This window comes from Equus asinus, chromosome 2, assembly GCF_041296235.1.
Source record: "Equus asinus isolate D_3611 breed Donkey chromosome 2, EquAss-T2T_v2, whole genome shotgun sequence".
NCBI lineage: Eukaryota > Metazoa > Chordata > Mammalia > Perissodactyla > Equidae > Equus > Equus asinus.
The window spans coordinates 11,040,977-11,067,088 of NC_091791.1; the positions used below are offsets into that span (position 1 = coordinate 11,040,977).

A 26,112-nucleotide genomic window follows, 5' to 3' on the forward strand; every position below is an offset into this window, starting at 1 on the left:
TGATGTGTTTGAGAATTTTACCAGGTGCTTATATGCCCTGTCATTCCTCCACCCACCTCGATGACGACGACAACAAAGCCAGCCTACAGCCCCTCCTGCCCCCGCATCATGATTCAGGGTTCTTTCGGAAGATTTGTTGCTTTAAACAAAACTGTGTTTATTTTCTGCTGTCATTCATTGGCAAATGTAGAATTTCTTCTTTTAAAGAATAAGGCAGCATTGTGGAAAATGGGATATCCATTGAAGATATAAATTTAGGTAGTTTCCATTTAAAAAAAAATTTCACATGCCCTGTAGGGGAATGATTTGGACGATTATGGTGTGTCCATTTACTCGTTAATTAAAAGTGTTTATTAGGTGTTTTTGTGGCTAAGAGGGAGTAGAATGTAATATGCAATTACATTAGGAGTGAGGATTACAAAGATGAGGTAAGCGGAGAAATGTTCAGAGGGTAGAGTTAAAGGGAGAAAATAAAGAGGATGCAATTGACATTTGTGACATGATTACAGGTCTGGGAGGGAAAAAAAGCCTGGTGAAACACACCAGATGGTGACATTGGTTGCCTTAGGGTGGTAGATATTCCTCTCCTATTTTTGGAATTTTAGCATTGTGAAAAATGCTAATATGTAAGTAAGTAATAAATTATATTAAACATTTCTAAAATTAATATTTGCGTAGATCTGTAATTATTTTTTCCGGTAATTTTAGTAAGAGAAAATTGATTAATATAGATATCTTTTGTCTAAAGTCGTGTAAAAGAAACCTGTTTTCAACCTTTTCATCTAAAGAGAGAACTGAATTTCTATCATCTTGATTTTAATTCTAATAATAATCTTTGCTGTAGGGCACCCACCTATTGGGTGTGTAGGTTTTATTATGCCTATTGTACCGATGATGAAATTGAGTGTCATTGAGAAACTTGGTGTTAATGGCCCCCACCAGGCTTCTGGACTTTTCTATTGTACTCTAGTGTTTGTGCTTTTCTCACTACATCCTGCTCTGCCAAGCCCACCTCTAATCTTTACATACCTCTGCTGCAGTTTACTCTTTATCAGAGGAAGAAATCATTTTTCTTTTAACATTAACTCAAATATACCTTTTAATGTTTTCCCATAGGCTTCATTTTTTTCATGGTTGCATAATTATTCCATCATATTGATAAATGATAGTCCCTGTAATCACTTGTCTGTTCCTGAGTATTTGGGTAACTTTCAGTTTTTATGGGTAACTTTTAAAACTGAAAAGGAATATTGCTGTATACTTTTGTCCTATTTTCACTGTTCAAGACTATGCTGTAAACATATATTAAAATCAGGAGAATTTATATGCACAGGAAAACATGTGCTTCCTAATTCTGTTGAAGAGACTAACTTATTAAATTATTGGAGATATTATGGTTTAAAGATGCAATGTAATCCAATTGCAGCGAGGACCTAAATTTATGATGTCATGGAGACTATTGACTAATCCTGAATTAAATGTAATCACTTTGATGTGTTTGGTTTTCTGAACTAAGATAAATCTCTCTCTTCATTTGTGTTGTGTATTATGTGAAACTAACAAGTGTGAAGTGTGTGCAAACTTTCGTTTCTCCAATGTGAATTAAATTTTTTTTTGCCTCAAGATTCACATTTAAAAAATAATGCTTTGCGTTAAAAAAAAGTGAAAAGTTAAACCTGCTATAGTTAACATGGCAGTTATTTTTTCAGGCATGTGGGCACATTCCATGACAGTACAGGATTATCAGGATCTTATCGACCGAGGATGGCGAAGGTAAAGCTCTGATACAAAAGCACTTTTCTTATTACTCAGGTGCTGCTTATAATGGAAAAATATTATTTGCCTTTAAAATGTTTTCCTGTTGTTGGAAAGGGGTTTAAGAAATTTTTTATTATATTCTTTTGTATAGTGATTTTGCGCTCTCTCCTTTTAAAGATATTTACTAGGAAAACTTCAAATATGCACAAATGTAGAGAGTACATTATAATAAACCTCATGTACCTATTACTAAGCTTTAACAGTTGTTAACATTTCACCAGTCTTGTTTCATCAGTTCTCCTTGCTCCTTGTGATGGGTTGAATGTTGTGTCCCCCCAAAGTTCGTATGTTAAATCCTAATTCCCAGTATGATGGTATTTGGAAGGGGGGTCTTTAGGAGATGATTTAGTTATGAAGATGGAGCCTTGGTGAATGGGATTAGTGCCCTTATAAAAGAGACCATAGGGAGCTCCCTTGGCCCTTTTGCATGTGAGAATACAAGGAAGAGATGAACCAGGAACCTTGTCTTCACCCAACACCAAATCTGCCAGCGCCTTGATCTTGGACTCTCCAGCCTCCAGAACGAAGAGGAATAAGTTTCTGTTGTTTATAAGCCCCTTAGTCTATTGCCTTTTGTTATAGCAGCATGAACAGACTAAGATACTCCTTTTCTCCCCCCCAAAATAATTTAAAGCAAATTTCAGATATCATGTCAGTATACCTGTAATAAGTATATGTTTCTAAGAGAGAAGGATTCTTTTTTCCTTTTTAGCATATCCGTAATACCATCATCATACTTTACAAAATCAATAATAATTTTTTGATGTCACCTGTTACCTAGCTTTGATTAGGTTTTCTGTTTTTCTCAAAAAAAAGTCTTTGTCGTCTTGTTATTTTTATAGTTGGTTTATTTGAATCAGGATTCCATTAAGATTCATACGTAGCCTTTGATGGCTAAGTTTTTTTGGTAGTTATTTTTATGTAGATGATTTAAAAGTAACTATTGGGTAAAATTCCTTACGTAAATATAAGCATTGTTGAGTACCCTGTGCCAATACTCCCCGAAAGACATGGGATTGAGCATAGCAAATGAATCTTCATAACTTTCCTTAAACTTAATAATGAGGCCTGAGAGGTAGATAGAGGTGAGATGTTGAAGGACTTCGTATGCCATGATAGGGACTTCTGTTTTTTAAAGGCAGAGGCGAGCTGTTAAAGGCTTCTATGTTAGAGAGAAATGTGATGGAATTTGTGTTTTGGAAATAATCATTCAGGCAGCAGAGAGGTATTTGAGGGGGTGATCCTGGAGGCAGGAGCCTAGTTCCGGAGATTATTGCAGTGTCCGAACGTGAGGTGGTGAGGACTACTGTCATAGGCAGTAGCAGCGGTGGTAGGTTAGGCGATAGACAGGAGGGGACAGATTGAAGATACATTTTAGAAGTAGAAAGCTTGCTGACAGGATATGGATGTGCATTAGAGAGAGGAGTTTGAGAGGACTTCCAGGTTTCTGGCTTGGGAACTGAACTCGTGTATGTTTGCTTGGGTGCCATAAAATGCTATAGATTGGGTGGTTTAAACAACAGAAATGTGTTTTCTTACTGTCTGAGGCTGGAAATCCAAAATCAAGGTGTCGGCAGCTTTGGCTTCTTCTGAGGCCTCTCTCCTTGGCTTGCACGCAGCTGCCTTCTCACTTTGTCCTCACGTGGTCCTTCCCCTTTGTGTGCACATCCCTAGTGCCTAGTGTCTCATTGTGTGTATCATTTCCTTTTCTTATAAGGACACTGGTCAGATTTGATTAGGGCTCAACAGCTTCGTTTTAACTTAATCACCTCTTTAAAGGGCTTATTTCCAAATGTCACATCTTGAAGTACTGGGGATTAGGGCTTCAACATATGAATTTTGGGGGAACAAAATTCATCCCATAATATCATGTTCTGCCATTAACTGAGATCCAGAAAGCATGGAAAGGATCAGGTTAGTTTTGGGGTACTTTGTGCTGGTGCACGTGGAACTCCCAAGTGTGAATGTCTAGGCAGCAGCATACGTTAGTCCCACAGCATCGGGGCATTTTTTTCTGATTGTCTTTGTGGTATTGAGGATTGGTGGTAGGTTGAGGGATTGCAGATCCTGATGTGAGGATAATTGAGATGATTCACCTTGGGGTACATATGTAAAGGTTTAGGAGAGAAAGCTGGGCGCTGGTCCTTGGTACACCCCCATTTCAAGATTACTTAGTTTACGAAGAGTAGCTAAACCTGAATGCATTATTACACAATTGATTAGATTTTACTGTAATTAATTTTGTGCTCTTGTACTAATCTACTTTGGCACATGTGAAAAATGTGTAAGAAATTAACAAAACTATTTTATAATTTTAGAAGCGGGAAATATGTGTACAAACCTGTCATGAACCAAACATGTTGTCCTCAGTACACAATACGGTAAGAATTTTGATTTCTAGAAAGAGTTTTAGTATTTTAGAAAGAGTATTTAGTATTAATGTTTTAGTAGAAACTTGCTTTTCTTAAATGTTAATTTTTGTTCTAGGTCAACATGTTTTATAGGGAAGAGCAAATGAGTTATGTCTTTCTACATACTGATGCTAATTCGTTTGTTGACCGGTAGCTTTTTATAATGTTTAATTGGTTTGGATATAAATAGTGATATGAAAAAATGCCCTTTTTACTTAGCAGTCTAGTCAGTGATACCATGAAATGTTCAGAAAATATTGGAAAATACTCAAATTACTTTTAGATATCAAATTTTTATAAGTTTTAGCTTGGGGCTTTCCCCATTCTGGTGTGTTACTTGGCACAGTGCTTACATTCAGACAATGCTATAGGATCCTGTATGGGGAGGAGGAGGGCTGACACTTAACGGCTATGTGTATTGTGTCCAGTTTTCTTCATTGGAAAAACACGCTAAAAAGTCTATTTTCCTACAAAGTGTTTGCTTAATTTTTCATGATCTTTTCGGTTTCCCTTGTGCCCGGCTCACCCCGCCCTAACATGAAAGGATTTTCCCTCCTTCTTTGATTATAAAGGTTCTCCTCCCCTTCCCCTTGTCCTCTTCCTCCTCATTGTTCTCTTCCCCCCCTTCCCCTTCTTCTGGTAGAAAATAAGGAAATTAACATTGTGAAGCATTTGTCTACAGTTTCAATGTATATATATACTCTAGATAAAAAAGGAAACATCGCTTTTTGGCTGGTCCACACAGCTGTCTCCTTTAGTTGATCTTAACTTGTTTTTGGGTTGTAGACTCTTTTGAGAATTTGATGAAAGTTATAGATCCTCTCTGCAACAAAACAACACAACAAGGGAGGGGGCATATAGACAAAAATATGTAACATTTGACGTGTTAATTTTAGAATAATCACAGACTCCCAAAGTTGCACTGATTCCTGGTTAAGAGTCTCTTATGGAACTGGTCGTAGGACTGGGACAGTAAGGAGAAAAGATGGGTGTCTGGTTTGGTGACACCATCTTATTTATTATACAAAGAGTAAAATGACAGAGCAGCTGTGCTGTCCTCTTTCAACTTTAGTGGTTATGAAGTGGTGACATCTTCAAAGGCACAGGTCATTTTCCTTCAGATGGTAATTTATTATTGGATTATGGTCAGGATTCTGTTCAGATAAGTCTGAAGTTGATTGGCCTGAACCCTGAGAATCTCTGATCAGGAAAGACCTATTTGAGTGCGTTAAAGGAAAAGTTAAAGTATCTATAATTTATTGGATGCCTGTTACATGCAAAGCATTGTTCCAGGTATATTGCTTTGAAGAAAAGGGATTCAGTTAATACTGCAAATCAAAGTAATTATAAAATGTGGTTTTTTTGCATTTTGTAATTTTGCATGGAATCAAATGTTTCCTGAGTTGTTATTCTTTCCACAACTTCATTATATATATTGGTCTTAGGGAGTCATTTTGCATATATATACTCTTTTGGTTATTTCACTTTGTTTACTGTGGTAGTTATAATGAGACCTAATGTAAAGGCAGGGCAAGTATAGCCTACAGTTTAGCTTCTTGTTAGGCAGACGTTAGGGGCCGCCCAGTACATGAGTGTAAATGAGGATGAACTTCGCTGGCTATGAATTTTTTTTTTTTAGTTTTAATTTTTATATAGAATTATTTATGCTAATAATTTAAAGAACCAAAGAGTTGTGTAAAGCTTATTTTGCAAGATAGCAGTCTCCCGAACCCCCATCCCATTTCCTCATACCCGGTGCAGTCGCTTTCAAATCTTTTAACTGATTCTTTTGCTTTTTCATCTCCCTATCTTTAAGTAACATGCTTATATTATTATAATCCTTTTTGTTTGTTTGTTTTCTCCATTATCTCAGCTTCTTTCTTTGAAAGATAAAGATTTAGCTTTATTTCTCCCCAGTTCCCCCATCACATTCAAGTTCCTTTTTGTCCTCATTCTTAACTTTACAACTTAGTATTGTTATTTTGGATACATATAGCCGCATCATTATGACCATCTAACTGTGCTTCACAACTGAGTCATGTTGTAAAGCTTTTCTGCACAAGTTTTTGCTTTCCTTGGAGTTCATAACTGTCTTTTGTTTGCGTAGTTTTCTAAGTACCTATCACCACCTTATTTAGAAATGTTCCCCTAGCTGTGTAAATTTCCTCTTGGTATGTTTAGATGCTTCCGATACTCTTATCACTTTTATCTTCTTAATGAAGATCTCTTGTGGAGTCTTCTGACCTGCTCTCATCTGGACAGGTTGCCTCTAGACCTGATGCATCACTGTCATCCTGGGATCTCTTTTCATTGTCATCTTGGGGGTTTTCTTTGGCTCTCAAGTTGGATCGCTTTTCCTCTCTCCTTTGCCCTCTTTCTTGGATCATTCCCTCATTTTAGTGAAGCACATCTTCTAAGAGCTTCCTGAGAAAAAGTGCCTGAGAGGTAAATTTTTTGAGACTTTGTGTGTCTGAGAATGTTTTAATTCACTGCTCCAACTTAACTTATAGTTTGGCTGAGTATATAAGTGTAGATTGGAAATAATTTTCCTTTAGAATTTTGAAGGCTTTGCTCCATTGTTGTCTTATTGCTGTTGAGAAGTCCAGTGGCATTCTGATTCTAGTTCCCTTGTCTGAAACACGTTCTTTCTCTTTGGAAGCGTTTTTGTCCTTAGTGTTCTGATATTTCATAATACGTTTGGTGGAGTGTCTGTTTTCATCCACTGCATATGGACTTGAGGGGCCTGTCTTATCTGCGAGCACTTCCCATCGTATCCTTCAGTTCAGGGAAATTTTTGTAGTATTTTGATCTTTTCTCCATTTTCTTTCTTCTCTTCTTCTCTAATGCCTTTATTCAGATATTGGACCTTTTAGACTGGTCCTCTAATTTTTTCTTTTCTATTCAATTTTCCATCTCTTTTTGCAGAATCTTTTGGGAGATTTCCTCAATTTTATTTTCCATGTCTTCTATTTAATTTTTTATTTCTTCTATTATATTTTTACTTCTGATAGGGCTTTTTGTTCTTGAGCTGTTTTATTTTGTGACATCCTGTTACTGTATGGCTGTAATAATTTAAGAGAAATAAGAGAGTTCTCTGAGGATAATTTTATTTTTATTTTTTTAGATTCTCTTCTTCCTATTTACTTGATATCCTCCAAGTTACTTTCTGTAGTATTTTTGACACCTTTCTTTGTAGTAGAGGCCCTCCCCAAGTGTCTGGTGATTCCACTTTCCAGTGTTCCTTTGGAAGTTCTGTGTACCAGGGCAGGTCTTGTTTACTGTGGGCTTTGAGTCGGGTGATCTGGCTGGGCTGTTCTGTTGGGGAATCTCTGATGTGAGTATTTTTATGTCTGATCACATTCTGGGGAGAAAGTATCATCTGTTGGTGTTTTGGGGCTGGGTTGGGGAAGTGGGTTGCAGGTGTCAACATTCAGTCTGTAGACTTCCTTTAAGCTTCCTCTTTCCTGTGCGTTTCCATTGCCTTCACATGTGCCTGTATCCCTCACATAAGAGGCTCTGTTTTGGGCCCAGCCCTGTGGCCGAGTGGTTAAGTTCTTGGGCTCTACTCCAGTAGGCCAGGGTTTTGCCAGTTTGGATCCTGGGGACAGACATGGCACTGCTTGCTCATCAGGCCATGCTGAGGTGGTGTCCTGCATGCTACAACTAGAAGGACCCACAACTAAAAATATACAACTATGTATTGGGGGGTTTTGGGGAGAAAAAGGAAAAATAAAATTTAAAAAAAAGAGGCTCTGTTTTTGCCTCTTTCCTGAAAGTTTGCATTTTTCTGTTGGGTTGTGTGGGAGTCATCTTTGCAGAGTTGGGAAGGGTATCTGACATTCAACTGCTTCCAAAACAGACTTTCAAGGGATCTTGCTGTTTTTAGACCTGCCTTCACTCATATCTCTCGAGGTATCAGATATCACCAGTCCTTAAGACTTTTAGGGGGGATGTAGAGAAAGTTGGATTTCTTTTTGGCTTGTCTCACTGTTGGCTTAGGATTCAGCTTTCTTTGGTTGGTCTGCTAAGTCAGTTACCACTTGTACATCTGCTTTCTAGCTTCTAACATTTCTCCCATTCTCTTTTTCCAATTGGTTTATGTGTTTTTCTTTTTTTCTAATCCCTTAAGTGTAGTTTTTGCGAGATTTGGGGTGGGATTAGAGGCTACATTAAGCTCCATCCTCACCCAGAAATCCCGGACATGAGCTTTGCCTCGTTGTACTAAATACTATTCAGAACTGAGTTTATTTCTTCAAAGTTTGTTTACTTTTTAAATATTTATTTTGCTTTTCTAGGTGTCGACCTTTACAGTTTCAACCATCAAAATCTCACAAGAAGGTTTTGAAAAAAATGTTGAAATTTCTGGCTAAAGGGGAAATTTCCAGAGGAAATTGTGAGGGTAAGATGAGATGAGGGTCTAAAAACTATTTACCTTAAATTGATGTATCTTTCCAAGGTTCTCACTTTCAACCATTTCTTAAGTTAGCTGGGAGAAGGGGTCCTTACTGCATCATACTCCTGTTACTACAGTGATGACAATTGCTCTTGGCACTCCTGTTACTGTTACTACTGGCCCCCAAATCCAGGATATGGGGAATATATGCCAGGGAAAATCTAGTTTGGGAAGAAGATTGAGGACTGTTTTAAAGATGCTGTGATTTCCTGGAGTTTATTGAAATTTTAGTTTTCACAGTGCTTTGACAACTCTTATCTTATGTGATCCTAATAATATCCTTATGAAGTAAATAGAAAGTGGTATCATCTCTGGAGAAACAGATGCTTATATGCAGCCTACACAAGATTGCACAATCGCTTTTAATGCTGAGTAAAGCTCAGATTTTTCTGTGTTTGGTAAGGCTTACTTCAGTAAATTATATTGCCTGAAATTCTATTTCTTCTTTGATAAATTTTGAATTATGAGTGAATTTCCTAAAAGATAATTAGTCACATTTAATTTGGTTACAGATACTTTGCTTTTTCAGTTTTTCAGTATTTTTACTTTTTTCTTTTTAAAGTTGTCCTGTAAGCAGTGCCTAATACATGCACATAAGAATTGGGAATGCCACCCGTTTTTAGAGCTCTCCCTCACTCTGCCGTAGGAAACGCCAAATCCTGGGAGCCTCCCACCCCAGTCTTAGCTTGTTACTTCATTCCCTAAGTATGTTTTGAGTGCCTGTAATGTCCCAGTCCCTGTTTTAAGCACTGGAGATACAGTGGCCAGCAAGACAGGTAAGTTCTTTGCCCTCACGCACTGTCTTTAACCGACCAGGACTCAGGACAGCTTGGCACAGACTTGGCAGAACTGAGGACAACAAAGAGACTGGAATGCTCAGGATCATAGAGGTTCATGGGCAGTTGGAGCATTGGGAACATCAGAATTTTGGTGCAGCTCTGATTAGTATTGTTGGTACATAGTCTTTTTTTTGTTTTTGTTTAAGTGAGGAATATTGGCCCTGAGCTGACATCTGTTGCCAATCTTCCTCTTTTTACTTGAGGAAGATTGTCCGTGAGCTAACATTTGTGCCAGTCTTCCTTTATTTTGTATGTGGGACGCCACCACAGCATGGCTTGATGAGTGGTGTGTAGGTCCTCCCCCCAGGATCAGACGCTGTGAACCCTGGTCCACCAAAGCAAAGCATGTGAACTTAACCACTACATCACCAGGCCAGCCCCTGTTGGTACATAATCTTAAAAGTTAAATAGATTTTCTTGGTTAGTCAGTATAAAATGTTGTAGGTTTTTTTTTGGTGTGTGTGAGGAAGATTCGCCCTGAGCTAACATCAGTGCCAACCTTCCTCTACATTTTATGTGTGATGCCTCCACAGCATTGGCTGATAAGTGGAGTAGGTCTGTATCTGGGATCCTAATCCACAAACCCCGGGCCACCAAAGTGGAGCCTGTGGAACTTTAACCACTTGGCCACAGGGCCAGCCCCAATATAAATTTGTTTTCCATGGCCAGGAATCATGTTTTGAGTTTCAGAAATTAATGTTCAGATCAGCTTCGAGGATGCTGTCCATTTGTAAATTGACAGTTGCCTGTCTTTTTATGTAGCTTTTACTTTTGGTTCTTTGACTTAGTACAGTGTTCTGAATTGTTTATGTCTGCAACTGAATTCATAGGAGCGATGTACTCATTAGCATAAAAGGCTAAACAGCTGTAAATGAGAGACACCAAAATGCAATGACTAGAAAAGTGATAGAAGTCTGTTTCTTTCCTCATGTGACAGTCCAGTGTGGGTGCTCCAGGTTGGCCTGCAGCACTGCTCCCTCCAAGCCGTTCTGGGACTCTCTTAAACATGTGATTTCCAAGGTTGCTCTGGTTATTACTGATCTAGCCAGTAGGGAGGGGGAAAGGGTAGAAGTTCAGGGTCACAAATTTCCTTTAAGACGAGAGGCAAAATTGGGCATACCAGTTTGGTTATATTCCATTAGTGGGAGCTTGGTCACAGCTTGCAAAGGGACTGGCAGTGCATTCCCTTGCGTGGGGGCCACAGTCTCAAGTCTCAACTGCAGCTCTGTGACTTTGGCAGACGGAGAATGGATTTGGTGGACACACAGTAGTCTCTGCCACATTGGATAAAAGGGACCTTTTTTTACCTTTATATATCTTCACTGTGTCAGTTGGCCTGGCTGATGGACTTTGATTTCTTCTGATTTGTAGATGAGCCCATGGAGCCCGCCATGGAGGACGCCGTTGCTGGTGACTTTGGGTTAATAAATAAATTGGATATCCAATGTGACCTTAAAACGCTCAGTGATGACCTCAAAGAGAGCTTAGAGAGTGAAGAGAAGAAGAAAGGAAAGAGCTCAAAGAAAGAAGAATCTAATGAATTAAGTCGGTCACAAGACATAGAAGAGAAGTTGGGCTCTGGTGAACCATCGCATTCAGTTAAAGTGCATACAGCTCCTAAGCCAGGTAGTGAGAGTTTGTCATCATGCCGTGTTAAAGTCATATTAAGTTATTTCTTTGTGCCTGAGACCTTGTAACCCCTGGGCCCTCTCATCAGCTAAAAAGCTGAATTACTTATGAAATCTGTAAAATAGGTCCCTGTTTTATACAACTTATTATTACCTGGATTTAGATGGTCAAATCACCTTTTTTAAAAACTGTTATATTTAAAAATCCTGAAATAATAGTCTTATTATCCCCAAATACGGACATTTTAAAATAGTTCCATTTCTTCTTACTACCTTAGGGCCCTAGAAGTTTGAGAACCAAATTTTTGTCGGTGAAAATGTATGGTGGTAAACATTTTTATTTTTGGTGTTAAGTGAGATAAAGTAAATTTTAGGTATTATGTCCCAAAATACAGACATTGTAAAATTCTTTAGTTTATTATCAGATTTCTTTCTGTAATCATAATAAATTTTAGTTTAAAATTTCCAGATTTTGATGTTTAACTTTACCTTTAATAAGGTAAGATTTTTTCCTATATTTTCACTTATAAAAGAATTAGGTTGAAAAAATTTGTTCAGCATTAAATGGATTTGTTATATATACGTATGTGTGTGTGCATGTGTGTGTATGATTCTTTTAAAATTATTTCATAAGATATCAGTTTGGATGGTTCATATGCTTCAGTTCTTGAATTTCTTCTTAGATTTATTTATACAAAATGATCCAAAGGAGAGATTTTTAGTACAAAACTATTTTAGTTTTCTTGTTTGTGTTACATGTGTTAAAGCACAGAAAACTTTCTGTTTGCATTTTTATTGAATAGGTTTTTTTCATAGAGCTTTCATGGCATTTAAATTGATGTTGGTCTGAGATTTCGTCCTAGTTAATAAGAATAGTCCAATAAAATATTTTGAGGGGCTGGCCCCGTGGCTGACTGGTTAAGTTCGCACGTTCTGCTTCAGCAGCCCAGGGTTCTGCTGGTTTGGATCCTGGGTGCGGACATGGCACTGCTCATCAGCCCACGTTGAGGTGGTGTCCCACATGCCACAACTAGAAGGACCCACAACTAAAGTATACAACTATATACTCGGGGGATTTGGGGAGAAAAAAGCAGGAAAAAAATATTTTGAATGATTTAGATAATTTCTTTCAACTCTTACTTTCTTGGGTGATAGAATCAGTTCTTTTACTACTTTTATTTTTTATTATAAAAATTACTTGCAGTTTATCAAATCTAAAAAAACCTTTAAATTCTCATTTTGGAGAGTTTCAAACATAGACAAATAGAGACTGAATATTATAATGAACTTCTATGTACCCTACCTTCATTTGAAACAATTGTTGACTCACATGGGCACTCTTGTTTCATCTATATTCATGTCTAGTTCGCCACTTCAAGTGTTATACTGAAGCTAATTCCAGGCATTGTATCATCCTGTATTTCAGAATGCATCTCTAAAAGATAAGAACTTTAAAAAGCATATTCACAATATCATTATTACATCTAAATAAAATTCCTTAATGTTACTGAATATTAGGTGTCTAAATTTCCAGGTTTTTTTTTTTTAAAGATTTTATTTTTCCTTTTTCTCCCCTAAGCCCCCCGGTACATAGTTGTATATTTTTAGTTGTGGGTCCTTCCAGTTGTGGCATTTGGGATGCCGCCCCAGCATGGCTTGACGAGTGGTGCCGTGTCTGTGCCCAGGATCCGAACCGGCAAAACCCTGGGTGGCCAAAGCAGAGCACATGAACCCAACCACTCGGCCACGGGGCTGGCCCCATAAGTTTCCAGTTTTTAAACATTTGTTTGCATCAGGATCCAAATAATGTCCACGTACTGCAGTTGGTTGATATATTTAAAGAATCTCTAGATTTATAGGTTCCCCTTTCATCACTCTCACACTTTTATTTGCAATTTATTTTGTTGAAGGAACTGGATGGGTGGTTCTGAGTTGTTGGTTTTGCTCTCTCTGTTTGACCAGTAACATCTGCAGTGCAGTTTAACGTGTTTTCTGCCCACCTGTAAGTTGATGGTTGATCTAGAGCCTTGATCAGATTCAGAATTAATCTTTTTTTTTTTTTTTTTTTTTTTTTGCATTTTGGAGAGGAGCAAGTCTTAATCAGATTTAGGTTCAAATTATTTATTTGAGGATGGGTAAGGTTACTTTGTGCATGGTGGGGTCTTCTTTCAGTGGACACACAAAATGTGGTGTGTGTCTTTTAGTGCCAGTAGCCACAGATGCTCGATGCCTAAATCCGTTGATCCATGAGATATTCTATCATTCATTGACTGGAATACTTCTCTAAAGAGAACTTCCCCCTCATCTGTGTTTCCCTTAAGAACTTATAGCACAAGCAGGATAAATTCTTGATTCTTGCATTTTATTTTCCATTCTTCAAAATAACATCTTCTAACACTGACCAATTTATTCTTTTTTCATTTGATACCGTTGTGAACTCATGGATCTAAACACATTTGCTGTTACAGTTCTTTGCTCCTGTGGGAGCCTCTATAAGTTGGCTTCTGAGCCCTCTTGATACAATTGTAGTAGTCTTTTTTTTTTTTAAAAGATTGGCACCTGAGCTAACAACTGTTGCCAATCTTTTTTTTTTCCCCTGCTTTTTCTCCCCAAATCCCCCCAGTACATAGTTGCATATTTAGTTGTGGGTCTTTCTAGTTGTGGCATGTGGGACACCTCCTCAGCATGGCCTGATGAGCAGTGCTGTGTCTGCACCCAGAATCCAAACTGCCGAAATCCTGGGCCGCCAGAGTGGAGCGTGGGAACTTAACCACTCGGCCACAGGGCCGGCCCCTGCAATAGTCTTGATGACTTCTTTGCTATCTGATCTGACATGATGCTCCTGGATTATCTTGTCCAGCCATTTCTCCAGGGAATCCTGGTTCCTTTTAGTGGGAAATAGTATTTGGAGACCACAAACTAGAGGCCATTATTGCTGCTGGCTTGGTCATTGTTTTCTAGGCCTTTTCAATAAACGGACTTAAGGGATCATGAGGTCATATTGATAGTTTCAATTTAAATTCAGACTGTGGTATTTTTACCTTTTATTTGTTTTACATTTGTATCTTCTTTCTTCCACACTGAGAAACCTGGTTCTTGAGGACATCGGGGATGGTAGAATTAGATTAGAACATCACAGTTACCCACTGGCTTTATCCCACATTGCACAGCAGTTTTGGTCATTTTTTTTTTTTTTTTTTAAAGATTTTATTTTTTCCTTTTTCTCCCCAAAGCCCCCCTGGTACGTAGTTGGGTATTCTTCGTTGTGGGTCCTTCTAGTTGTGGCATGTGGGATGCTGCCTCAGCGTGGTCTGATGAGCAGTGCCATGTCCGCGCCCAGGATTCGAACCAACAAAACACTGGGCCGCCTGCAGCAGAGCGCGCGAACTTAACCACTCGGCCACGGGGCCAGCCCCTGCACAGCAGTTTTGGAATGATGATACTGGCCTTACCCCCAGCAGTATGACTACTGAAATGTTACACAATTTGTTTTAGTTTTTTTTTTCCCTTAGTATATCTCTCACTAAGAGTGCGAAACTATTCTTTTAACATGTGGGAATCTTTGGATTTTCTCTGGAAACCTGTATTTCCACTTTATTTTAAAAAATACTAAAAGTATATTCCTGGGGCAAGCCCAGTGGTGCAGTGGTTAAGTTCTCACTTTCTGCTTTGGCAGCCCAGGGTTCACCGGTTCGGATCCCAGATGTGGACATGGCGCCGCTCAGAATGCCATGCTGTGGTAGGCGTCCCACATAGAAAGTAGAGGAAGATGGGCACGGATATTAGCTCAGGGCCAGTCTTCCTCAGCAAAAAGAGGAGGATTGGCAGCAGATGTTAGCTCAGGGCTAATCTCCCCATCCCCCCAAAAGTATATTCCCTTGAACTTAATTAGAACTGAAATGAATTCTATTCAAAACACTTGGACCTAAGACTTCTTGAGTGAGTGACTTCTTGAACCTCTGAGGGTGCAGTCTAGGTGTGGTGTACTGATTTTATATTGGTGATCTGTTTTCATTCTGCTGAAGGAATTTATTGATCTGAATATTTATTATATCCCCTAAATAAGCTGATTAAATCCCCTAATTTGCTGTCCATTGCAGTTGGTAATGTGATAGTACATAAATGTAGAGTAAAACAACCATGATAAAGGATTGCTCAGTCCAATGAATTAATTGGTGTAAAGATGACATAGGTAGTCTTTCATAAAAATACTGAGAAGTTGTTTCTCTGCTCACTCTGGTTTTGTAATTTATTCATAATTTTAAAACTTTGGTAGGGAATGTAAATTTGAGTAACTATTAGAAAGTGCAGTTTTTTTTTTCTTACTACCATTTATGGAATACCTCTATAGGTAAAACGTTATTTTAGGTATTAGTGATACATATAATAGCTGATAATAATAGATAACCCTAGTTGAATGTAGATACTGTTTTATGAGTTTCACATGCATGAACTCATTTACTCCTTACAGGTGCTCTGTAGGTGGGACTGGTTATTATCTTTCTTGTACAGACAAGGAAACTTGCCCAAAGTCATCTAGCCAAGTGACAGAGCTGACCTCAGGCAGCCTACGTCAGAGTGTGTGCTCTTAACCAATATTCTGTTGTGCCTCTAGAATAAATTTGAGAAAAGACACATTTCCTGGCCAAAGAAAATGAATTCTCTGAGGCAATAGAGTAATGGCTGATTATAGAATCAGTCTTCTGTTACCTAGTTATTAGCCTTATTCAAAGTCTTTTTTTATAGGTAAACTATTTTTAGTTGGAAAAAGTGTTAGTGAGTATTAGTAATGTGGTCTCCGTATTAGTGAACTCATTATTTTCTCATCAAGTATCTTTTGTTTTGACAAGCTCTTGGTCTCTGGCAAGTCCCTTAACACCCTAGGTCTTAATTTTCTTCTCTATACAATTGAACTTGCTAGTGTTATAAACCTTCCTATTGCTGACTTTTATATAACTTGTGAATACTATGTTTCAGCATCTTAAAAAAAAGCGTATTTCTTTATTTCATTAATAGCTTTTTAAAAAGAATTACAAAGTTATGTTCGTTGTTAGAAAATTTGGAGAAAAGAGAATACTACAAAAAAGAGGAAGATTCTCTGTTTCTAAACCCAAGTAAAATGACTGTTAACATGGTGGTATATTTCTTTCCAGGCTTTTTTCTAAATATTTTTGAGGTGTATGTTTATACATGATTGGAATTATTTTTTTAACATTGGATAATGACAAATCCCCTAAAATTTCTAAAGCATTTTTAATGACTGTATGCTATTGTCGCTTAGTTGTTTTAAAAATTGTATAATTATTCTTTTATTGGGCATTTAGATTATTTTGAGGTTTTCATTTGTTATTTGCCTCTATCTCATGATTTTCTCAGGATAGATTCTTTGATGATAACTTACTAGATTAAAGGATACTAACGGTAATTTGTGGTTTATAATAATAGTTAACATTTTTATATTTCAAAGGGCTGTTTGATATTTGCTGTTTTAATTAAAGTAAAACTGATTAACTAGAGCTGAACTAATGGGGCTCCTCAGTTAGATGGAGAGAGACACAAATCTTTCAACTAAGCACCCATATTTTTTATTAAAAAACGTGTCAGAGTATGTTCTGGGATCAATACTCATTTACACTCAATTCCTAAGCTTATATCTATGTCACCACTGCTTTCAGAGAAATGTCCCTCAGAAATACGGGTTGGAGACAGCAGTGTCCTGAAGCAGCAGATATTTGATTATGTTCTTTCTACTTACAAAAGCAGAGAAGTAGATGAATATTTAAAAAAAGAAAGAGATTTTCAACAATAAGAGCTGTCTGAAAAGTTCGGTGGCTTACTTTCTCTGGCAGTTCCTGCTTCTAAGGTAGAATTTTAAGGTCAACTTGGGGTTCTAAACCAGGAACCTCTGAAACATCTACCCAAAAGCTAACCTAACAGAACACTTTGGACTTATTCTGTAAAATCTTTGAGAGCTTTGAAAAAATATTTCTAGAGCCAAATGTGACTGGTCTAATATTTTGAAATTCTTTTTAGGCAAAGGGGCAGATTTGAGTAAGCCTCCGTGTCGAAAAGCAAAGGAGATCCGGAAAGAAAGGAAGAGGTTAAAACTCATGCAGCAGAACCCGGATGGAGAACTTGGGGGTTTGCAGGCTCGACGGGAACCATCTTTCTGCCCACCGAAGGCTAAATCCAACCAGCCCAAATCCCTTGAAGATTTGATTTTTGAATCTTTACCAGAGAACGCATCACACAAGCTAGAGGTACTTTGGAGGGGGTTGGTTGGTTTTATTTTTTGTTGAGTACCTTATGTATTTTCATTTGAGGTTATACTAATCAGTTGATGTGTTGCTGTTTAAATAATGGGAAATTAAAGTAAACTGGGATTGATAATGTTCGTATTTACTAAATTAAATGCTACGTGAGAGAAACTTTTCTCTTTTGGAGATTAAAAAAAATAGGCAGTTTGACTACTAAAGTTCTGAAAACAGTTCCAGTTTTAGCCTGTTATTATGTAAGTTACTCTGATTTTTTTGGTATCCCTTGATTGAAATTTATTAGTTAAAGTGAAAGAGAAAAAATACTATTTAAAATTTCACTTTTGGCAGTTTTGGTTTAGATGGAGAATAGATCACACTAGGCAAATCACTGTTTTATTCATCCTAATATTCTGATCTTGATCAAGGCAGCAGATGGTATTACATATGTAAGCCAGCTGTTAGGAATTAACTAAATAGTACTAAATTATACTACTGCAATCCTCTTATTAATTCCACCAAACCAATTTAGGCATAGTATTATTTTTCCAAATTTAATTTACCTTCCAGATAAGGTCTAGAGTTTTCAGTATTAGTTTGATATTATAAAATTTTTTTCTAAAACATTAGCCATAATGATTTTATCATATACTCATACCTGATTAGTAACTGGTCAGCCTTTGAATTTATAGCTTAATATCATCTGAGATCATCACTTATCATGAAAGACTTGATTTTAAAAATTAACTTTGACACAGTCTGAATCTGAGACTATAGAAATATACATTATCAGACATAAGTTTTAATAACTTTGACTATTATAATTTCTTGGCTACTCGGATTTTGCTGTTGCCTTTCTCCTTCCTAAATTATAAAGAGAATTGAACACACTACTTAAAATATTTTATGAGGAGTCTTTTATCATTTGATCATAAATAGTAATGTATCCAGGGCACCGGGCACAGCTAACATAACACTTCTACAGTTGGCAGCTTTTCCTTTTTAGTGTAATGATATCTAGGTGGATAGAGATTTGTTGTCCACTGGGTGTCACTCTTTCTTCATGGAAGAATCACTTCCCATGGCATACATGAAAAGTTTCCAATTATGCCTTTTTATTATATTGCATTTGATTTCGTGTTACTGTTCTATTTTGCTAACACATTTTAACTGGCTAGTAACTAATTAATGTTAAAAGAAATATTAGCCGTTACTGTGTGCAATTACTCTCTTTAACTCTTCTTCATTTTGCATATGAGGAAACTAAGGCACAGAGAGGTTAATTTATTTACTTGACCAAGGTAGTGACATTGAGATGTGAGTAAAGGAAATCTCACTTTAGAGTCTTCATTCTTAACTATGCTATGAAGTAGGAACACTTTGTGAGGGTTGTCTTTTATACTTATAGAAAAAGTTGTAAGTTTAGAGTTAGTAGTAATGCATGAAAGAGTATCCAAGAAATATATTCACATTTTTAGTCCTTCTGACTTACTGAGGGTGAGTTGCATTCAACTAAAAATAAAGAACATTTATTTGTGTTTGTGTCTTGAGTGTCAGAAGTATTCTGCATTTTACGATAGAGGCAGGCTTACATAATTTGTTCATAGAGCTTAGTCTTAGAATTTAGACAGGATCCTCTGCCTTCATAATGTTGGAGAAATAATTTTTTTCTTTATTAACTGGTTGATTTTTAATGTTAAAATATGTTTATGCTTTAACATTTGTATTGAAACTTTTGGTTCTTTTTGGGTGGGAGTAACTGTTAATGCATATTCCATAGAATAATTAAATGAATTAATGAATATTGTTTTTTAACTCCTTCTGAAGGTGAGGGTGGTGAGATCATCTCCACCAAGTTCTCAGTTCAAAGCCACATTTCAGGAGTCTTACCAGGTCTATAAACGTTACCAGATGGTTATTCACAAGGACCCACCTGATAAACCAACTGTGAGCCAGGTCAGCAGGCCGAGTGTCATTTTCCTGTGCAATTGGAACTTCCCCTCCATTTAATATCATTGTATGGATTCTTGGTTTATTTGTGGTACCTTTTATTTATATTCAGTTTGCAGCATGTCTGCAAAGAGATAGGACTGTGGATTAATGGACATTCTGAAAGTGCAGATTTTACCTAGTGCCGTGTTAAGTGCCAGTAATGTATAATTTCAATGTGGACAGTAACACAAAAAAGAAATTATCTTTGTTTAAAGTCACTCTGTTTAGATGCATTTATCTAAAAGTTAGTAATAAGTAAAGCTTTAAGTTAAAATATTTGGGAGAAAAAAGCAAAAAACCTATATTTTCATGGTAGGCGTACTTTGCATAACATGGTTATTATGCTTTATTCCCATTTAAAAGTCATGTGTAGAGAGTTCGTAACAGCTAATCACTCTGTTGATGTATTACCCATACGCAACTGAGTGGAACTAGAAAAGTAAGACAGTAGAATGCTTTCATAGAAGTGCTTGTATGCTTGTAATTTTATAGATCAAATTACCCAAGAAAAATCTGGAAGGGGAGGAGGTTATAAGACTTAATTGAAGTAGAGGGGACAAAAGTAGTGGCCTAATGGCCGTTAGCAACACTATTGACTCTAGTGTATGCAGAGAACCACAGTAGGTAGATGGAGAAAAACCAAAATAAAATCAATTGTCCTGGCCCATATGAGTTTAAAATTTTCATATTAGTATAAAGTTAGCACTCCGGGCTCTGCCAGTCAGCCCGTTCCAGGGTTTATTCATTTCGTGAGAAATCCCAGTTCTGAGCTTTGGAAGTGGATTTGCGGAGATCTTACTCTAGCCTCACCTTCAGAAGCCTGTCGTCAGGTGGAGATGTTTCACTAGCATTTGCTTGTATTTTCCTTGCTCTGAAGGTGAGGTTAGTGCCTGTCTCCTTTGAGGACCCAGAGTTCAAGTCGTCCTTCAGCCAGTCATTTTCTTTATATGTCAAGTATCAAATGGCCATACACCAGGATCCGCCTGATGAATGTGGGAAGACTGAGGTACCTTTTGTTAAACGTTCTTTCCTATGTTGATGAGCTTGTCGATGAAGAAGCATAATACATAACTTTCTTATACCGTTTTCTTATCTATTAAGTAGAGCTCATGATCCTTTCAGTGTGTATTACTGAACTTTTGTGAAAACAAGTCATACATGTGAGCATTTTAAATCCCTCAGAAAAAGGTTATGTTCTTATTCAGTGTTCTCTCCAGGAATCTGAATGTAGTGTGTTTATATGTTCAGCCGTGGGGCTAAGTCAGCAGACATCACTAATGTCTGCTTGTTATGTGCCATCCTGTGTGCCATAGCACAAAGGAAAGAGTCTGTCTTCAAGGAATTGATAATCAAATAGGAAGGATGGACCAATAAACAAGCGTATCTAAACAAGAAGCAAATGAGAAAGAATAAGTTGAGGTTATATAGAGCATCATTTAACAAGCATTTATTGATTTTCCCAGGCTGCAGTTATTTAGATGAACAAGAGATTGCATGGATGTCACAATGGGACAGTGATGTGTTGGAAGAAAGATGCCAACAGATACAGAAGAATTAAAGATTTGATTTTTTGTTTTTTTAATGACACAGAATGTGTTTGCTTAAAACAGATGGTCAGTAAGGCAGGAGTTAAGGCTGCATGTTCCGTAAGAGAGGGGTGACTTCCAGGTCTCCCGGAGCCATTCTGGTTAAAGTGTGGTCTGCTGACCAACAGCATCTCGAACGCAGAATGTCAGGCCCCACCTCAGACCTACTGAATCAGAATCTGCCTTTTGAACGAGGTCTGCAGGCGATTCATGTGCACATTCTCATTTGAGAAGCGCTTCCATAAGTTCTCGTTAAGACATGCAGCTGTGGATGATAGTATTTACAGATAGGATTCTGCCAGGTGCAAGAAGCTCCCTTTGATATTCTCGGGGAATCTTATTCCTTTCTGAACGGTACTCTTTCCTGCTACCCTGGAGATTCTGGTTTTGTGCCTGCTTGCTTACCAGGTATGAGTACCTGGGCCAAAACACTCTGACATGATCTGGTATGTTTACTGGGTAAAGTAGAGATCACTTTCCCAGGAAGTGCACCCTCCGAGCCCCGCCTTAGGCTTCGGGCCTCTATGGAGTCTGTTCCTGCAGACTTAGTTCATTGCTGTGGGGACTCACAGTCTAACTGGGGTGACAGATGGGTGAACAGTTCCAGCGCTCTTGGAGTTAGCTATTGGATTAGTATGGAAAGCATCTAAGTGTGGGACTGGAGGTTAGGAAGGTTCTTCTGAAGGAGGTGATACCTGAGCCAAGTCTGAAAAGATGAGGAAGTGTTAGGGCAAAAAGGGAGAAGGGCATTCTTGGTAACGAGACTATAGTTATGTGTTGCTTAACGATGAGGATACGTTCTGAGAAATGCATCCTTAGGTGATTTCATGGTTGTGGGGACATCATAGGGTATACCTAGATGGTAGAGCCTACCACACACCTAGACTATATGGTACTAATCTTCTGGGACCACCGTCATAGACGCCATCTGTCACTGACTGAAATGTTGTTACGTGGCACATGACTGTAAATGTGAGAAGTATAAAGCACCACCTATGGAATATTCTTGCTAGAAAAGTTGAACCTGAATCTACAAGCTTCTAGATGTAATAATCAGTTTACAAAAAAATATGAGAGATAAAGGAATGTATTAAAATAACACCTGGGCAATTCTATAAGACAAATGACTTCATTTCTTTAGTAAACAAACCCTGTTTAAAACAAGAGAGGGAAATCTACTCTAGACTAAAAGTTATAAACTTCAAAAAAATATATAACTATAATAGTATAATCACACTCAGCAAAATTAACAGTAATTATGTTATCTAATGCCTAGTGCATGTTTGATTTTGTTTTGTTGTCTTCAATATGTCTTTAAAGTTGGTTTGTTTGAATCAGGATTCCTGTAAGGTCTGTACATCCTAGTTGATTGATATTCTCTTGAACATCTTTTAATTTAGAACAGATTTCCCTCGTTTTTAATAGCATTTTTTAAAAGAACCTGGGTCGTTTATCTTGGAATTAATTTTGCTTCCTGTTGATTCTTTTTGAAAATGTAAGCGAATATGTGTGTGGTATCTGTGGGTGTGTGATGTCTCTCTGTATATGATGTGTGTGTGTATCTCTATATGCATGTTTATACTTCATATACGTATAGGTACATGTGCATGAACACGTTTCGCCCTCTTTCGTATAAAGAGGTGCTATATCAGACTTGTTTATATCTTGGCGATCACTGCATAACAATATATGGAGAGATCCTCATCATTCCATTTTCTAGCTGCATAGTACTCTTTTCATGGAATTAATCATAATTTTTTTAGTCATATCTTTATTGATGGCCATTTGGCTATTTCCAGGTTTTACTCTTGCATAGTGTTGCAGTGAGTACCCTGGTGCGTAGAATTTTTAAAATTTTTGTCAATGTGTCTTTGTTATAGGTTTCCAGGTTACTCGGTCAAAGGTAAATTCCTCTCCAGAGAGGCTCCTCACCGTAGGGATTGTACCCTTTTGTAGGTAGCAAACTATGAGAATGCCTGTTCCACCATGGCCTTGGTCACAGAGGATTTTGTAAGAATTTTTAATTTTTGCCATGTACATAGGAACAAAATTTCTGTGTGGTTTTAATTTTCATTTTTTTAATCATAAGTGACGTCGAGCATATTTTCTTATGTTTAAAATCCATTTGAATTTTTTCTTCTATGAACCATTTGGTCATATTTTTGCTTGCTTTTCCAGGGGTACTGGTTTTTTTCTTTTCATTTTAGAAACTCTATGTTAAGGACATTAGCTCTTTGTGATAAAAGCTGCAGGTATTCTCTTTTAGTTTGACATGTATCTTATTACTTAGCTTATGATATTTTGCAATGCAAATATTGATTTTTATGCCATGAAATAATTGAGGGGCCAGAATTTGTAGGCCTCTATATGCAAGGTCTTTGGATTTTAACCTTAGTGTAATAGGGAATTATTGAAGGATTTTAAACAATGGAGCTATAGAATTCAGTTTTGTTGTTAAGAAATATATTAGTTGTGACTTGATAGGCAACAGAAACCAAAGTTGAATTGATTTTTTTAAAGAAAGGATTTATTTGCATATGTAATAAAGAAGTTCTGACTTGTTAGATCCTGGGCAGATACTGTCAGGGCTGTGTCTCCTGCTTGTTGTCTCCTAGCTCCAATTTTTCTCTGTAATCGTTTAATCTCAGGTAGGCACATGATGGCAGAGATGAATACTGCCAGTTTAAGGTATATCATTCTCGTAGCTAGTGATCTTAGCAGAAAATATCGTATGCTTCTTTTCTGATGGTTTCAGTAAAAAGTCCCAAGGAAGGTACTGATGGGCCCAACTTGAGATACATCCTTATCCCTGAACCATTCGCTGTGGCTGGGGCTGGAGAACTCTGGTCATGTCTGGATCACATGCCCCACCCGGGAGCTTAGGTGGAGGAGGGTCCTTATCTCAACTGCATGTTTTGAAAAGAGTAGAGGAGTGATTCCCACAGTAATATTCGACATTCCAAAATCTTGCATGGTACTGAATGTTGCTTTGATGGCAGGGTTGTGTGGGAGGTTTTTAATCACAAGTGATGATACTTGAGGCAGAGCCCAGGTTGAGTTATGATGGACCTTGAAGTAAGCCATGGTAGGAGGAGGATGGTAAGGATACACCAGATACTTTGGAGGTAAAATTGATGAGTATTTGCTGTTTGACTTGAAGGGTATTTGGGGAGTTGGAAATGGAGGAGAGGGAAGTCCAGAGTGATTTTTCAACTTTCTGGCTTGGGTGACTGGATAGATCGTGGCAACTTTATCTGAGATAAGAAATAACAAGGGGAAGAAGAAACTGTGTACTTAGGAACAGAAAATGAGTTCTGTGTTGGGTAGGTTGAGTTTGTGAAGCTTGTGGGACAACAGAAGATGTGAAGATAACAAATCAGAAATCAGCACCTGGGACTTAGCGTCTGCAGAGGCTCTAGGGCAGTGTTCTATGTTTAGACACAAGGTGTGATTGAGGCTTTTAAAAAAAGGCTTTGTATTCTTCTGTCTTGGTGCTAGGTTGCATATTCTCGGTTTTATTTTAGATTATGGTACAACTCTAATGTGTTACTTAAATGATGATCGTATTGTAGATTAGTAATCTATACTATAAAAGTGGTTTTTTTTTTTGAGGAAGATTAGCCCTGAGCTAACTGCTGCCAATCCTTCTCTTTTTGCTGAGGAAGACTGGCCCTTAGCTAACATCCGTGCCCATCTTCCTCTACTTTATATGTGGGACGCTTGCCACAGCATGGCTTGCCGAGCAGTGCTGTGTCCGTACCTGGGATCCGAACTGGTGAACCCCGGGCCCGCGAAGTGGAATGTGCACACTTAACCGCTGTGCCACCAGGCTGGCCCCTGAAAGTGGTTTTTTTTTAAAGAAAGGTGAACATAGCATTTAATTAAAACTCTTTTACATTAAATTTTATTGTGAGCCATTCAGATTTTTATTTCCTTTTGTATGCAGTTACTGTACATTTTTTATTTACATTCATTACCATCAGTAGTACTGAACTCGGAACTCAGGACTGAAATCAGTACTGATTTGACCTTGTGTTTAAATAGAAATGTATAATGGATTTCTTTGTTGTAGCCAAATAGTTTTTTCTTAGTGATCCATTTCATAGGGTCACGTACTTAGAGTAAATTTGTACTGGTGGAAAAGTTTTTGACAGTACAGTAGTCCCCACCATCTGTGATTTTGCTTTCCACAGTTTCTGTAGTCAACCCCATTCCAAAAATATTAAATGGAAAATTTCAGAAATAAACGACTTGTAAGTTTTAAGTTCTGTGCCATTTTGAGTAGCGTGATGACGTCTCACACTCTCCTGCTCCATCCCACCCTGGGCTGAATCATCCCTTTGTTCAGCCGTATCCACACTGTGTACTGCTACCCACCTGTTAGTCATTTAGTAGTCATCTCGGTTATCAGGTTATCAGATTGACTGTTGTGGTATCACAGTGTTTGCTTAAGTAACCCTTGTTTTACTTAATAATGGCCTTAAGTGCAAGAGTAGTGATGCTAGCAATTCACACATACCAAAGAGAAGCTGTCAGGTGCTTCCTTTAAGTGAAAAGGTGAAAGTTCTAGACTTAATAGGGAAAGAGAAAAAAATTGTGTACTGAGGCTGCTAAGATCTATGGTAACTTTTATTACAGTGTATTGTTATAATTATTCTATTTTATTATTAGTTATTGTTGTTACTCTCTTACTATGCCTAATTTATAAATTAAGCTTTATCATAAGTATGTACATATAAGAAAAAACATACTAGTAATACTTAGGGTTCTGTACTATTTGAGGTTTCAGGACTCCACTGGAGGTCTTGGAACATATGCCCCAGATAAGATGAGACTACTGTATAGTATTATGATTTTGTACAAATGGATATATTTGGCTTTGATAAATCCTCTGACTTCAAGATCACTCTTAGCATTTTATTTACCTGACATCTAACTGAATTCATATGGAGTTTTCAGAGACGTTTGGAACGGTATTGTTTTTCGTGTGGGCTAGTTTGTCATCTCTCTCAAGATAGTTTAAAGAAATAACATGAAATAACATTTTGCAAGTCAGGTCTGCGCTGTGCTTTTTTCTTTAATAGCTTTGTTAAGATTTAATTCACACATCATACAATTCACCCATTTAAAG

The 26,112-nt window shown here is 37.5% G+C and overlaps 1 protein-coding gene across 6 annotated transcripts in view; it reads left to right on the forward strand.

Moving 5' to 3' along the window:
- The window catches only part of ATE1 (arginyltransferase 1), a 169,199-nt gene that overhangs the window by 1,285 nt on the left and 141,802 nt on the right, over nucleotides 1-26,112 (forward strand). For 2 of the 6 annotated variants that reach the window (XM_044749574.2, XM_044749547.2), the window contains exons 2-8: nucleotides 1,710-1,773; nucleotides 4,137-4,199; nucleotides 8,525-8,628; nucleotides 10,893-11,147; nucleotides 17,183-17,409; nucleotides 19,231-19,359; nucleotides 20,273-20,401. In XM_044749574.2, the coding sequence (XP_044605509.2) occupies nucleotides 1,710-1,773; nucleotides 4,137-4,199; nucleotides 8,525-8,628; nucleotides 10,893-11,147; nucleotides 17,183-17,409; nucleotides 19,231-19,359; nucleotides 20,273-20,401 (971 nt within the window). The remainder of the gene's footprint in view (nucleotides 1-1,709; nucleotides 1,774-4,136; nucleotides 4,200-8,524; nucleotides 8,629-10,892; nucleotides 11,148-17,182; nucleotides 17,410-19,230; nucleotides 19,360-20,272; nucleotides 20,402-26,112) is intronic. The other 4 variants (XM_070481996.1, XM_044749550.2, XM_044749582.2 and 1 more) reach the window with 2 other exon arrangements.